The sequence below is a fragment of the Toxotes jaculatrix genome, chromosome 8, assembly GCF_017976425.1.
Source record: "Toxotes jaculatrix isolate fToxJac2 chromosome 8, fToxJac2.pri, whole genome shotgun sequence".
NCBI classification, from domain to species: Eukaryota; Metazoa; Chordata; class Actinopteri; family Toxotidae; genus Toxotes; species Toxotes jaculatrix.
Window position 1 is genome coordinate 28,657,953 of NC_054401.1, and position 15,531 is coordinate 28,673,483.

General features: G+C 42.6%; 2 protein-coding genes and 1 long non-coding RNA gene across 9 annotated transcripts; 1 reads left to right on the plus strand and 2 right to left on the minus strand.

Annotated features, from left to right (window-relative positions):
- Positions 1-241: 241 nt before the first annotated feature.
- Positions 242-6,292, plus strand: LOC121186621 (acidic amino acid decarboxylase GADL1-like). Its single transcript, XM_041045403.1, has 16 exons — positions 242-294; positions 1,811-2,004; positions 2,143-2,269; positions 2,584-2,674; positions 2,813-2,922; positions 3,021-3,136; positions 3,809-3,888; positions 4,037-4,091; positions 4,210-4,326; positions 4,425-4,489; positions 4,664-4,745; positions 4,934-5,133; positions 5,267-5,318; positions 5,435-5,524; positions 5,728-5,937; positions 6,003-6,292. Exons 1-15 carry the CDS (start codon positions 264-266, stop codon positions 5,899-5,901), a joined length of 1,584 nt encoding a protein of 527 aa, XP_040901337.1. The 5' UTR covers positions 242-263; the 3' UTR covers positions 5,902-5,937; positions 6,003-6,292.
- Positions 5,824-8,036, minus strand: LOC121186622. Its single transcript, XR_005894515.1, has 3 exons — positions 7,658-8,036; positions 6,174-6,301; positions 5,824-5,930 (listed from the first exon to the last, which is right to left on the minus strand). It is a non-coding gene; the product is annotated as an uncharacterized LOC121186622 (long non-coding RNA).
- Positions 8,037-8,365: 329 nt separating this feature from the next.
- On the minus strand, positions 8,366-15,202 carry LOC121186372 (acidic amino acid decarboxylase GADL1-like). Of its 7 annotated transcripts, none has more exons than XM_041045076.1 (14): positions 15,090-15,202; positions 12,711-12,787; positions 12,496-12,622; positions 12,149-12,239; positions 11,897-12,006; positions 11,631-11,746; positions 11,222-11,301; positions 11,019-11,073; positions 10,786-10,902; positions 10,623-10,687; positions 10,369-10,450; positions 10,048-10,247; positions 9,427-9,478; positions 8,366-9,261 (listed from the first exon to the last, which is right to left on the minus strand). In XM_041045076.1, exons 1-14 carry the CDS (start codon positions 15,106-15,108, stop codon positions 9,130-9,132), a joined length of 1,323 nt encoding a protein of 440 aa, XP_040901010.1. In that variant the 5' UTR covers positions 15,109-15,202; the 3' UTR covers positions 8,366-9,129. The 7 variants fall into 7 exon arrangements, with proteins under 7 accessions (XP_040901010.1, XP_040901008.1, XP_040901011.1 ...); XM_041045074.1 differs by having other exon boundaries at positions 12,711-12,829; positions 15,090-15,143; XM_041045077.1 differs by lacking the exon at positions 15,090-15,202 and adding an exon at positions 13,416-14,354.
- Between the last annotated feature and the right edge of the window lie 329 nt (positions 15,203-15,531).

Genomic DNA, 15,531 nt, shown 5'->3' on the forward strand with positions numbered 1-15,531 from the left:
CCAGCATTTTGTATGATTGCATTGCATGAGAATCTTTACTAAAACAGAAATCACACAATGAAAAAAAGCCAAAGTCAAAGGAGGTGTGATTAGGTAACTGCATTTTGTGGTGCAGATGTTCATGGTTGCTGTACATCCAAAGCCATCAACGGGAATTTCCATGACATCAGGAGAGTCCGTCCTTCTGTGTATAAATACAGACTCCTTACTGTAAGTGTGCCATAAACTGCAGAGACTAAATACAGCAGCATCAAAGCTTAGAAATGGCATCGACCATGGAAAGAAACTTGAACGGTGAGTATTATGGGAGGTACTGAAAGTTTTACTGGACAAATAAATGCAGTTTATTTAATGACAGAAATGGAAATTAAAAAAATAGAGGATTAATAAAAATTAAAAATAGAGGAATTTATTAAACCAGCTCTTTGATATTCCATGCTGTGATATTTGATGTGTTTTATATTTCACATAATTGACACAGACTGACAAATACTGCAACTTCAACTTTTTTTTTTTTTCTTTTTTTAGTGCATCACCAGTGGTGAAAAAATGATTGATTTTCATTTCTGAGATCCATGCAATACATCATGGAAATCTGCTGCAGGAATTTTATTGAAGAGGTCAAATAATCACAGAAGACGTTTATCACATTACGACGTATTTACTGTCGTGCACAAGATAAACCTGTGGGAATATTTGTGATGTCATAGATAATCTGTTGTAACCCACTGCATTTTATATCAAGGAAAGGCAACTTTACTCATACTGATTATTTTTTTTTATAGGTAAACTCATTGTACTTGTATTACAATGCACGACATAACAGATTGTTCCTTTATTTATTTCACAGACAACAGGGAGAGCTCAATCACCTACTGTATCAGTTTCTAAATGACATGCTCCAATAAATACAAAATCACTGCTGACTAACCTGAATAATCACTCAAATCACAGCAGGATATCTTTTACATGATGAAGGTTCCGTATCTGTATCTGTATCTGTATCTGTATCTGTATCAGCCAAGCTTGTGAGAATTAAGCCTTCCAAAATTGGTGGTGTGACTAGTTGGATCAAGGTCAAGAGATAAGCAAGCAGCTTGTTTTGAGGGTTAGAGAGTTCAGTCGTGCTTACAGTTTGGACTGCTGCCATGACTAATATGGCCCTTGACTATATATAAATATAAAAAAAAACACTGTCAAAGGTGAAAACCTAAAGAGGCCAGCTCATAGGTCAGTAAACTGCTCAGACCCACCGCAGTGTGAGAGAGGCACTTTAAATGTAGATGTACAAAAGTGAAGCTGGAGGTACATTTCCAACACTCAGGACAGAAGGATCTGAACAGTGTTTGTGAAAGGAAAACAAATGTTCTAATAGAATAAAATCAAATCAAGAGATAGAAAATGTTTGTTATAGCTAAATCAAGTATTATGTGTATTACATGTTCATGCGCAATATTTTAATTTGAACATTTAACATTTTATTTTACATGTTAAAATGCCTTACTTTGGTTGGTTAATGGCAAAAAAAATAATAATAATAATTTAATAAAAAATAGTTGTGATCAGTGAAAATGGAAATGACCAGCAGGAGGACTAGTTAATGAGTAAACCTGTTGCAGTTACCAGTGACATTAGATGCACTGTTGGTACATGTTGAAAAGAAGACTACAGGAAACAAACAGATTCCACTCAGGCTGGCAGGGTCACTTCATTGAACTAAATTTAATTCTGTGTTCTGTGAAGGACACATCTGTGCTCTTCATGCCCTTTGATGACAGAAAGTAATTATTTATAATTCTTCTATTTGCAGGGTTGAATTCCTGTGGAAGTCAGAGCCATGTGGCGGATCCTGTGCCTCCAGTGAAATGTTCTCCAGCTGTCATAGAAAACTTTGTTCTGAATGCCTCCCCTGTGGACGCACATGCAGCAGAGAGCTTCATCCACCAAGCCATGGAACTGATTATGGATGAGGCAGTGAAAAAAGCCACTAATGTCAGAGAAAAGGTAAAACTGTAATCTCATACTCCTCTGAAATCTGTGGCACTGTACTGTGGATTTCTGTGTAAGCTGCAGGTAATATTTATTAGGACTGGCGTGGCTACAGTTGACTCTGACAGTGAGATGTTTGTCCATGTTGACCAGGTTTGTGAGTGGCGCTCCCCCGAGCAGTTGAAGGAGTTGCTGGACCTTGAGTTGCGAGACGGAGGAGAGTCTGAGTCCAAGATCCTGCAGCGCTGCAGAGATGCCATCAGATACAGCGTCAAGACCGGTAGGTCTTACCCTGACCTCTTACCCTAAAAGGCTCCTTTTTCATATGATTCATAACAATGAGTGCAACATTTATCTCCTGCAATGAAACACTGGGGCACACCGGTAAATCTAATGAGGCATAAAAATGGATGCTGAACTTGACTGCCCTCCAGGGCTGAGTGTGAATTAGGCATATCACTTGGCAGTGCAGACTGCAGCACAAATTCACATATCACATACATTTTAGTGACCAGCGAGTGCATGTAATGGAGTTAAAGTAGCTGACACGCTAACCGATGATGACAAGGCCTCTGTTCTGCATCTTCTCTGTAGCCCATCCTCGTTTCTTCAACCAGCTGTATGCTGGGATGGAGCCCTACTCCATGGTGGCAAGCTTCATTACTGAAGCAGTCAAAACCAGTCTGTGAGTCACAAAACACTCTGTAATACTGTAAGTCACACATTAGAAACGTCCCCCTCCCGTTTTTTTTTTCAGACTCTCAGTCTTACACCAGAGTCTGAAACCATGTCATGACATTGTGTATCTGTGCTTTTCCATCAGGTACACATATGAGGTGGCTCCGGTCTTTACACTGATGGAGGAGGCTGTGCTGAGGAAGATGATGGAGATGATCGGCTGGGAAGAAGGAGGAGATGGAATCTTTAACCCAGGTCATTAACAGTGCCTAGTAGCACTACTGCGGTTTCCTAATTCATCCTATTCAATGGGATTTAGCCCACATAACACCTGTGTGCTGTTTGTCTTCCAGGTGGCTCAATGTCCAACATGTATGCTGTGAACTTAGCCAGGTACCGTTACTGCCCAGATGTTAAAGAGCTCGGCATCTCTGCAGCTCCACGACTGGTCATACTAACATCACAGGAGGTAGGTTTAGCAGGAACTTAAAGGATGAGACTGGTTTTGAAGAGACAGCTTCAGTCTATCTCTCAGTGCATTTGTTTTCAGCTGTAGAGTACACATTGTGGTGCTGTGCAGGATGGTGTCTGTGTGGCATTGAGTCATGAGTTCATGATAATGAAGGAACATGTGTAGCACTGTGCCTCACTGATGTATTTATGATGGTTTCTGGAAACAATGGAGCTCTGTGGCTCAGAGGAAGAGGATACAGCACATCAGGTTTTGATGCACACACAGTATTTGTTAGTAGGATGCACTTACTGTTGGTTTGGTATTTATTGACACTAAGGAAAATACAGAATATTGCCAGACCTATTCTTTAAGAACATCTTGACTTTCTAATCACTGTATGAGTTACACATGCCTGGATCAGGAAGCTGCTTTAATAGGTGGTGGATTACACTGTTTTTTTTTTTTTATTTACAAAATAAATCCACCTTGGCCACATCTCATGAGATCCTCTTCTCTCAGAAATCTACCACACCTTTACAGTTTAAACAGTGATTCATGTGGTGAATGTAATGAAACTTCTAATGAGTGATCATATTCATCTGTTGTGTTAATGCTGTCAACCAACACTAACAAAGACCAACTCAATCACACATTCTTGTTGACAGACTCTTGTTTAACCTCTTTCAGTGTCATTACTCCATTTCCAAATCAGCAGCTTTACTGGGAATCGGCACTAAGAATGTTTACGTGGTTCCATCTGATGAGAGGTAAAGTGCTTCTCCCACACACTTTATAATCCTGTGTGATACAGTGGCTCCACAGCGCTGGACTCAGGCAGTGAATGAATTCCAGCCTTTAATTCATTCCTTCTCTTATCACAAACTGAATCATGAATTCTTTTTTTGTGTTTGTCAGAGGGAAGATGATTCCCTCGGCTCTGGAGGAGCAAATAAAGACGGCTAAAAGTGAGGTGAGGAGGAAGACACATTATCTGCATCGGGCTTCATTTGAAAAGAGACATTGTTACATGAAGCACAATACATTTCAACACCATGAACGTGTGTGTGTGTGTGTGTGTGTGTGCTCAGGGTGCAGTTCCCTTCATGGTAAATGCCACAGCAGGGACCACAGTGCTTGGAGCTTTTGATCCCATTGAGGAAATCGCAGACATCTGTGAGAAGTACAACCTGTGGCTGCATGTGGATGTGAGTTCACTCATTCACTCACCACTCATTATTCACCAGCCCAGTACTCTTCTTCTACTGTCAATATAAATGCCTCTTTTCTCCTCTGTTTTCTTCAGGCATGCTGGGGAGGAGCGGCTCTGATGTCTAATAAACATAAGCACTTGCTGAAGGGCATCCACAGGTAAACGGGCCAATCATATCAAAGCAGCACTCCTGTTATGGAACATAACAATGAGGTTGAGCCTGTAATGATGAGGAAGATTTGCTTCCTCATCTTCCTTAGTGTTCAGATGCTTTCAGTGAGACACTGACTGTAAACTCTCTCTCTCTCTCTCTCTGCTCTGTGTGTGATCAGAGCCAACTCTGTGGCCTGGAACCCTCACAAGATGCTGATGGCGTGTCTGCAGTGCTCTGCTTTCCTGGTCAGAGACAAAACAGTAAGACAAGCTCGCTCTGTCTGACTTTATGTGTTTATGTGTTAGGTCTTCAGCCAGATCATAGACAGATACCCTTCATGTCCTCTGTCTTTATGATGTAAATATTCAAATATCTTTTCAGTTAACAAAAGTCTGAACCGAGTGATGGTCAGTGAAATGACTGCATCCTCGTCACTGTGCTTCCTCAGAGTCTCCTCCAGCGCTGCCACTCTGCTCGGGCCTCCTACCTCTTCCAGCAGGACAAGTTCTATGACGTCAGCTATGATACAGGAGACAAGTCCATCCAGTGCAGCAGGAAGCCCGACGCCTTCAAGTTCTGGCTCATGTGGAAGGCTTTGGGAACCAGAGAGCTGGAACAGAGGGTGGACAGAGCCCTGGACATGGCCAGGTCAGTCTGAGGAAACACACACACACACACACATTGCTGCAAAAGTGACATTTTGTTCGTTAGTAAACGGAAACAGAATATGTGCTAACGTCTAACTAGCATGATGTTCTAAAGCTAAATGTGCTTGTTGCAGGTATCTTGCACAAGAGATCAAGAAAAGAGAAGGTTTCCATCTTGTGATGGAGGCAAGTTTTTAAACATTCATCCATCATTTCACACAAAATTACTGAATTTCACAGTCTGCTATTTGGCTTATCTGGATTATATGTCTGATTTTTGAACTCTGCTTTTCTGTCCACAGCCTGAATTTGCAAATGTTTGTTTCTGGTACATTCCACCAAGTCTGAGGAGGCTTGCAGCCAGCCCCGAGCTCTGGGAAAAACTCCACACTGTGAGTCATTCATTACTCAGCAGTGATATTTTAACAGGCTGAGCAGAGAAGATGAGCAAATTTAGTTTTTGTCAGTTCTGCTGGTGCTTGAATCCTGCTGAGATGACTCTACGGATCAATGAATGCAATACAATAATCAATTCAATACAATACTATATAAGACAGTAGTAAATCATTGCTTTGGTCCTCCCTCCCCCCTGTAGGTGGCCCCAGTGGTGAAAGAGCGCATGATGAAGAAGGGCAGCATGATGATGGGCTACCAGACCCATTGTGACAAGGCCAACTTTTTCAGGATGGTGGTCATCAGTCCTCAGGTCAGCAGGGAGGACTTGGACTTTGTCCTAGATGAGATCCACAATCTGGGAAAGGACTTGTGATGATTGATTAGCCGGTCTCCTGCTCTTCACTCATCTGTCATGGACGGATTTGTCGATCCATTTTCATTACAGTACAAGTATAGAATGAATGAGAAGGGAAGACGTCTGGGTAGTGGACAATGTGTGGATCATAATGAAAAGATTTAGAAAAGGGATCTGAAAGTAAACCACAAACCTGTTTCTCTGTCCACAAACAAGTACAACTTCAATAAATCACACAACAGTTTTACAAAAAAAATATAAATATGTTAAAATTTACATTTACTTTATACTCACCGAGCACTTTGGTTTTGTCAGCTGTTCATTCAAGCTGCTAGTCTTCTGTTCTACCACATCCCCAAGGTGTTCTACTGGATCCAAGTCTGAAGACTGGGGAGGCCACTGAAGTTCACTGAACTCTCTGAAACCAGAGAGTTCAAGACAAGACAATTATCCTGCTGGAAGTAGCCATTAGAAGATGGTGAACTGTGGCCATGAAGGGATGAACATGGTCAGCAACAATACTCAGAAAGACTGTGAACCAAGATTACATCCCCCACACCATCACACCACCACCACCACCACCAGCCTGGACTGTTGATACATCTGCAGCCTCAGCAGAAATCCAGATCCATCAGACCAGGCTGTGTTTCTCCAGTCTTCATCTGTCCAGTGTTGGTGAACCTGTGTCCTCTGCAGCCTCAGATCTCTGTTGTTAGCTGACAGGACTGGAACCAGACATGGTCTCTGCTGTTGTAGTCCATCCTCCTCAAAGTTGGACGTGTTATTCATTCTGAGATGCTTCTCTGCTCAGCACAGTTGTAAAGAGTGGTTATCTGAGTTAGCGTAACCTTTCTGTCAGCGCCAACCAGTCTGACCTCTGACCTCTCTCATCAACAAAGCGTTTCCATCCTCAGAGCTGCTGCTTCACTGGATGCTTTCTGAGTTAAACTCCCAGGAGATCAGCCGTTTCACAAACACTCAAACCAACAATCACGTCACAGTCAGAGTCACTGAGATCACATTTTTCTCCATTCTGATGTTTGATGTAAACACTAACTGAAGCTCCTGACCTGTATCTGCAGGATGTTATGCACTGAACTGCTGACATATCACTGACTGATTGGATAACTGCACGAATGAGCAAGTGTACAGGTGTTCCTAATAAAGTGCTCAGCGAGTGTATATTTACATATAAATGCACTTTTTTTCTGAAACTGTTTTATTTGTGTGAAGTCCAAAATCCAGTTTGTGGGATTTCAAAGAAGTTTTTTTCTTCTGACACATGATCAGAAATGATGTAAACTGTTGTTTTCTGTAAAATAACCTGGGGTCCTGTTGCATAGCCTCAACTCATCACAAAACTCTTTCTTGGCCAGACTCTAAAAATCCTTACAAATCATTTTATGTCTGCTCCCTTTTTCAGTAAACACAGAAAGACACGTTCCTTCCATTTCTGGGTCCCAGGATAACATGTCTAACGAAAACTCACAGAATGTCCTTTCTGAGCTGTGTTTATTCACGGTCAACACAGTCACACTGGCATCATGCACAGACAAGAGATTCCTGTAAAACTAATGCTCTTCTCCAACTCTCTGTAACAACAGGAAGATCAATACAGAAAACATATGAAAGACACACAAGAACACATTTACCCACTTAAAGGAACACTACACTGTATATTACAATTCCTCCCTTTGAGCATGTAAAAGCTAACACACTGCAAGAAAAGGAAGAAAAGTACGAAAAGAAGAAAAATGAAACATCATTCTCTCACCATGTCCAATCCAACAGTGCTCTCACACAGGGTCAGACCACAAGCAACAGAAGCAAAGAATAATACCAGAAACCAGAAGTACTGGGATCAAGATTCCCACTGTCTTTGAGGCTCGCTGGAATGTGTGCATCGTCAGGGTGAGACTGTTTCTTCTGATGTGTGTGTCTGCACAGCTTTGGACAGATGGTTCAGTTGGATCTGATGTCTCTGCTTTGTGTGGCTGTTCATGTCCTCAGTCGAGCATAAGCTTGAGTTCGTATCTAGCTGTTAGAAAACTGATAGTCCAGGTGTCCTTTGGCTTCATTCTCCACAGATCCATCCAGATTCCTGACAGTGAGTATTTTTTATTTGTCTCGAGCTATTTATCCACCCTGCTGCCAGCTCCATTATGTGCTTAGGCAGGGGCGCAGGGCTCATGGATACACTGCTCGGCCATTTCAGGTCACTGACACCTGCTGGATGTACTCACTCCACTGGACAAACACAAAGGTATGAGGTGACTTTTAAGCTGGTGCCATAACTATTGATCCGCATTTGATTCCTGTCCCACTGAGTCTACAAGGTCTTTGTTAACCTGCTGAGTTCTGGTAAATCATCCCAACTCATTAACCAACCTGTTTGGAAACATTCGCAGAAAATCAGTCCTGCACTGACGAGGGATGTCTCTTTGTGGAGTCTGACTAAAATACATGGACACTTAATCAAAACAACAATCAGTAGGTTTTATTAGAGACTTGTATCAAAGGTTGTTTACAGAGGGAGTGTACCTACCCACAGAGAAAAAAAAAAAACCCAGGAGTCACTTCACAGAAAAAGAATATAAAAATCATCAGGTGGAAATCTAACAAAAAAAAAATACAGTGTTTTTAGACATGTGTACCTGAGCCATGATTGATATGTATCATCTGGAAATAAACACACCATAAATACAGTTTGCAAATAACTTCAAATTACTATTATTTGTCAGTTGTAAACAAAACTGTGACCATTTAGTTTTATTACAGCTTCTATTCAATTCAGCTTCTATTCAACAAATACATATGAAGATTTTGCTGTAAGCTGTATTTTTAATGAGAATAGTGAGAATAGCGAGAGGAGAGAAAACCCTAAGGATAAACTGTAATTCAGCTTTGTGCTCTGTGAAATCATACAGAGCTCCTGCACCATAACAAGAAAAATGCATGAACCCATCATTGGTGAGAATAACATCCTGCTTGTCCGTAAATCTGTCCACGACAGGTGAATAAGGTGGGGTGGTGGGGGGTGGTGATTCATCACAAGTCCTTTCCCAGATTGTGGATCTCATCCAGAACAAAGTCCATGTCCTCCCTGCTGACCTGAGGACTGATGATGATCATCCTGAAAAAGTTGGCCTTTTCTCCATGCGGCTGGTAGCCCACCATCATGCTGCCCTCAATGACTGAGGGCACTGACAACACACTAACAAAGACAATGAGTAGAATTTGCTCATGTCAACGTGTTCGAATATGTGTAAAAGTAAATGAATGACATACAGTGTGGAGTTTTTCCCAGAGCTCAGGTCCATCTGAGAGGTTCCTCAGACTTGGTGGAATGTACCAGAAGCACACATTTGAATATTCAGGCTAAAGACAAAATAGCAGAGCTCAGAACATGCAATCTACTCCAGATACAACTGATTATATAAATATACTAAAAACTTCAGTGACATGCATTCACAGTGTTTTACTGAGGAACAGTCACACTCAGCGGTTTAGAGGGAGATTGTGGATGAACATGTAAAACCTTACCTCCATCAACAGACGGAAACCTTCTCTTTTCTTGATCTCTTGTGCCAGATACCTGCAAAGAACACCACAGTAGTTAGGGTGTAACTCGTCTTCTGTATGGGCTTATATGCTTGTGAGTTTTGCCAAGTGTTTAATTCATACACTCATCAGCATCCTCAGTTCTGTGGCTATACAGAAAATGACCACTAGAGTGCACTGTCCACCACTGACCCCCATGAAGGGGGTCAGCTGCTCCCATTAGGGGCCGCTACAGCAACTTGTACATCATTCAACATGTTATTATTTCACATTGTTAATGCTGAATGTGAAATTAGTTCCCATATAATTCACTGCAGCCTCCTCTTCAGTCTGCATGTGTAATGCTGTACAAAAAAAATGTGTCAATTTACCATAAAGAACTGCTGCATATTTAACATAATCTGATATAGTCATGTATGCTGTTTGCTGTTTTACTGTTTGCATCCTTGTATCCTCTTTCAAATATTCTCAAAGGAGAAAATTCCCTCTTCAGTTCAGTGTCACATGGTAGGTTTTACTGATCTTCTGGGTGATGTTGACTCGATGTAACCAAACTAGAATTAGCAGCAGCCATGCATCGTGTGTGTGTTTCCTCAGACTGACCTGGCCATGTCCAGGGCTCTGTCCACCCTCTGTTCCAGCTCTCTGGTTCCCAAAGCCTTCCACATGAGCCAGAACTTGAAGGCGTCGGGTTTCCTGCTGCACTGGATGGACTTGTCTCCTGTATCATAGCTGACGTCATAGAACTTGTCCTGCTGGAAGAGGTAGGAGGCCCGAGCAGAGTGGCAGCGCTGGAGGAGACTCTGAGGAAGCACAGTGACGAGGATGCAGTCAGAAGATATTTGAACACAATAACAGAGGACACGATGTGGCTGAAGAGCTAACACATAACACATAAAGTCAGACAGAGCGAGCTTGTCTTACTGTTTTGTCTCTGACCAGGAAAGCAGAGCACTGCAGACACGCCATCAGCATCTTGTGAGGGTTCCAGGCCACAGAGTTGGCTCTGATCACACACAGAGCAGAGAGAGAGAGAGAGAGTTTACAGTCAGTGTCTCACTGAAAGCATCTGAACACTAAGGAAGATGAGGAAGCAAATCTTCCTCATCATTACAGGCTCAACCTCATTGTTATGTTCCATAACAGGAGTGCTGCTTTGATATGATTGGCCCGTTTACCTGTGGATGCCCTTCAGCAAGTGCTTATGTTTATTAGACATCAGAGCCGCTCCTCCCCAGCATGCCTGAAGAAAACAGAGGAGAAAAGAGGCATTTATACTGACAGTAGAAGAAGAGTACTGGGCTGGTGAATAATGAGTGGTGAGTGAATGAGTGAACTCACATCCACATGCAGCCACAGGTTGTACTTCTCACAGATGTCTGCGATTTCCTCAATGGGATCAAAAGCTCCAAGCACTGTGGTCCCTGCTGTGGCGTTTACCATGAAGGGAACTGCACCCTGAGCACACACACACACACACACACACGTTCATGGTGTTGAAATGTATTGTGCTTCATGTAACAATGTCTCTTTTCAAATGAAGCCCGATGCAGATAATGTGTCTTCCTCCTCACCTCACTTTCAGCCGTCTTTATTTGCTCCTCCAGAGCCGAGGGGATCATCTTCCCTCTGACAAACACAAAAAAAGAATTCATGATTCAGTTTGTGATAAGAGAAGGAATGAATTAAAGGCTGGAATTCATTCACTGCCTGAGTCCAGCGCTGTGGAGCCACTGTATCACACAGGATTATAAAGTGTGTGGGAGAAGCACTTTACCTCTCATCAGATGGAACCACGTAAACATTCTTAGTGCCGATTCCCAGTAAAGCTGCTGATTTGGAAATGGAGTAATGACACTGAAAGAGGTTAAACAAGAGTCTGTCAACAAGAATGTGTGCATTACTGCATTAACACAACAGCTACAGTGAAACACAATCCGCACACTCTTACACAATCCACACACTCTTTTAAAGTGTTTGTGGGGTGGCATTAAAAGTCTTCATCAGGGAGACACAGTAGGAGGATCACAGGAAAAGAGAGAGATGGAGATTGACAACAATGGCACCTAGGTTGACTTGAACCTGGGACATTGCAGCTCAGGGTCAGCACCTTACAACCCTGGGCCATCACGGTGCACAACAAATCCTATTCACTTTGACATTTGATGCTTTCTTGCAAAACCTACCTCCTGTGATGTGAAGATGACCAGTCGTGGAGCTGCAGAGAGGCCGAGCTCTTTAATGTCGGGACAGTGATGGTACCTGGCTAAGTTCACAGCGTAGATGTTGGACATTGAGCCACCTGGAAGGACGATAGGACTCAGACACATCAATGCTAAAGACCCTGCACATATCACATCAATCAAAGCTGGATAAAATAAATAGAAAACGATAAAACAGAAGCCGCCATATCAACAGAGGTGGCAATATTAGTATCAGTTAGTGATCGTACCTGCGTTGAAGATTCCATCTCCTCCTTCCTCCCAGCCAATAATCTCCATCATCTTCCTCAGCACAGCCTCCTCCATCAGGGTAAAGACTGGAGACACCTCATATGTGTACCTGATGGAAAAGCACAGGTACACAATATTATTACAACAACATGATTTCACACTTTGGTTCAACACAGTGTAGGTAAATGAATCCCTCTGGATTTCTACTCTGACATGTACAAGTAACTTGTTACAGTAACAGTGTGACTCACAGACTGGGTTTGAGGGCCTCTACAATGAAGCTTGCCACCATGGAGTAGGGCTCCATCCCAGCATACAGCTGGTTGAAGAAACGAGGATGGGCTACAGAGAAGATGCAGAACAGGTAAAGATCAGATGACTGTCAGGGCACAAGGGCACAAGTGGCAGTTACATTACATTAACTGGAATAGGGCCACTAGACCCGAGCCCCTGAAGTGACTGGTAGCACTGCTTACTGGAAAGCCAAACACCCACGAAACAAAAGACACAAAACAACAAGTCAGAGATGCAAACGGATAACAAAGAGAATCAAAAGACTACATACAAAGAGTCAGCTCACTCAAATTTGAAGACTTACTGGTCTTGACGCTGTATCTGATGGCATCTCTGCAGCGCTGCAGGATCTCAGACTCCGACTCCCCTGCATCCCTCAGCTCCAGGTCTAGCAACTCCTTCAACTCCTCAGGGGAACGCCACTCGCAAACCTGGTCAGCATGGACAAACATCTCACAGTCAAAGTCGGCTGATACAGTCTACATACAGCGGAGCAGAGTAAACAATTACCCCATTTACCTTTTCTCTGACATCAATGGCCTTTTTCACCGCGTCTTCCAAAATGATGGCGATGGATTCCTGAATGAAGCTCTCTTCTACAAAAACATTCAAAGAAGGGCCATTCAAGGGAACACTGTCTGTGAGAATAGAAGAACAAACATGAAAAGAGGAATATGAAGAGACTAGTACCCACATGCTTCCTACATGCTTCTGGGCGAAGTGAACCAAGAATACCTGTGATGTCAGTTTAGTGGTTACCTAATGACTGCAACATGTTGAATCTAAATATTGGTACTAACCATTGCTCAGGTATTTTCCACTCTTTCATCCATATTCACTTGCCCCTTCAGTTCCCTAATGTGTTATGATGCCCTCTTTCCCGTAAGGCAGTGAATTTAATTTAAACCTCTTTCAGTTTTGGATCATATTCCCTTCTATGGTCAAGATTTACTGTTTACTGTACCATGTACAGCAGTAACAGTTATCTTAAATGTTAGCCATCATCTAATATACTAAGCTAACAACACCAGTTTAGGTATCTTGTTACAGCCTGAAAAAAAAAAATCCTTCCATTATTTCCTCTGTTTGTTCAGCTCCACTGATCAAACTGAACAGATTGCCATCACAACACAGAACAATCTGCTAAACCAGACAACCCAGCTGTGTGTGTGTGTGTGTGTGTGTGTGTCAGTGTGTGTGTGTGTGTGTGTGTTAGCCTCCTACCTGACCCCTGAGCCATTTAACCGCTGGCCATTGACCACACACTCACACCTGACACCCCAGTGCTGCCTGCTGCATCTGCTCTGCTGACTAACTTCATTCATGAAGTTATGCATCTGATCACAGATGTATGTTTACGGTGCTCAGTGAGTCCAGCTGCGGTTCTTAAAGACCGTTGCGCATTAGCGGTTATGAAACGTCATTAAACGGACGTTGTCTTTCAGTTTCAGTTTGGTCAGACAGACACAGACACAGAGACAGAGGAAGCCGCATTGTGAGCTGCCACTTCAACAAAACTGTTTACTGTTTATTTGCTGACGCCAAACTTGGTGAGGAGCGGACATGCAACACACCAGTTAGCCTGAGTGATATCACCGCATTTCACTCTCTGTTTGTGTTTGTGTTTGTGTGTGTGTGTGTGTGTGTGTGTGTGTGTGTGTGTGTTGGTGGTGATGGGGGGTCCCCACCCGCATTGCGCAGTAATGGAATTGGTCCATCCGGCTCTGATGCTACCTGTTAGCTCGTTAGCTTGTAGCTGGCTGACTGAGCGTGAGCGGCTGAGGTTTCAGGTTTCAGGGGTTGGCTTGGTTCCCCAGAAATTTAAGGAACGAAACTCAAGCTGTCTGGATCCGCGTTTTTAAGACTGGCATTGATACAGTGCAGTTGTAAAGTGGAAATACACAGACGAAATACAACACATAGACATGTTAACAAAGTGAAAGTCAGTGGAGGGGGTCTTTATTGTCTAGACTGCTGCCTGGTACTAGGTAGTTACAGGGCTCTCAAGTCTCACGCATTGAGTGTGACAGTCACGCTTTTCGGTCTTTTGTCACGCACTCCCGCCACACATTGTATTTCTCACGCTGAAAAAAAAATAACGGTAAATTTCTCTGGTACGCCGTTGCTATGGAACCGGAAGGAATCGAGCACGTTTGCTATGCAGTCGAGCCTGTCACTTACCTGTAAATCAAAAAAGGAAAGGGGCGGGCTAAGATAACGCAACAACCAATGAAAAAAAAAAAAAGCATTGGCATCACGTGATAATGCCACTCTTGCCTGCATTCAAAACTTGACAGCCCTGTAGTTATCTGGTCATCCAGCATTTTCTCTACTGCCTAACTTATGCATAGCACCTGTAAATCACAGATAACAATACTATTATTAATTTGATCAGATGCATCTGTACATTTATATTGCTCAGTATGTCCAGCTAATCAGCTTTTGATTTCAGTAAATAATCAGTAATCAGTGCCAATCCACTGCTCTCCGTCTGGCATTAGTCCAGAGCTGTTACTAAACCCTGACTGAGAGACTGCATAATCATATCCTTGTTCTAAATTTCGATGTTAAAACACCCCTTCAACCCAATCCTGTGAACAACCTGAAATATGCCATCAATAAATTTACATGAGCAGTAGTCCTGTGTCACTCAAACTTGTCAAAGCAATACCTCAGAAACAAAATGACAATGTTAACCTTGAGTTGAGCTTTTACAATACGTGCATCAATAGCTGTTTATTATTTTCACTTAATATTATCTGTTTATCATTCTATTCTAAGTTGTGCGAAATTATTTTTTTTAAAGTGCCGTGATTGAAAAAGTTTGTCACCTTTCTTTCGTGGTTTAAAATAGCTGCTGTTACCAGTCCAGTTAAAAGATTTCCAGTGGATGCTTACCCTTCAGAGGTCTCTCCATGGTTGGTGCCACTGCTTTGATGCTGCTGTATTGGTCCTGCTGGTCACTTTACAGTCACAGTTAGACGTCTGTATTTGTACATCTCAGATTCTCCTGATGACTCTAGTGTTTCAACACGATGTTGCACCATAGACTTACAGTAAATTTCCATGTTGCCAGACAGGTCTGAGCTGAGCGAAGAAAAAAAAAATCCATTGTGTACTTGGACCTGTGTGTAACTGGAAATGCCTTATGAAACAACACGTTTGCCTCTTTCATTTTGTACAAGTGCAACTAGGCCAAAACATAGGCGACATATGCAACACAGATCTGCATTTTCATGGATGATGCCACTTTCCATGTAGGTGGGATCAGTTGTAGCAGACCACAGGTATAGAGAAGGCCCTGTCTGCAGCCTCATTCTCTTGTGGGATCAGGGCAGAA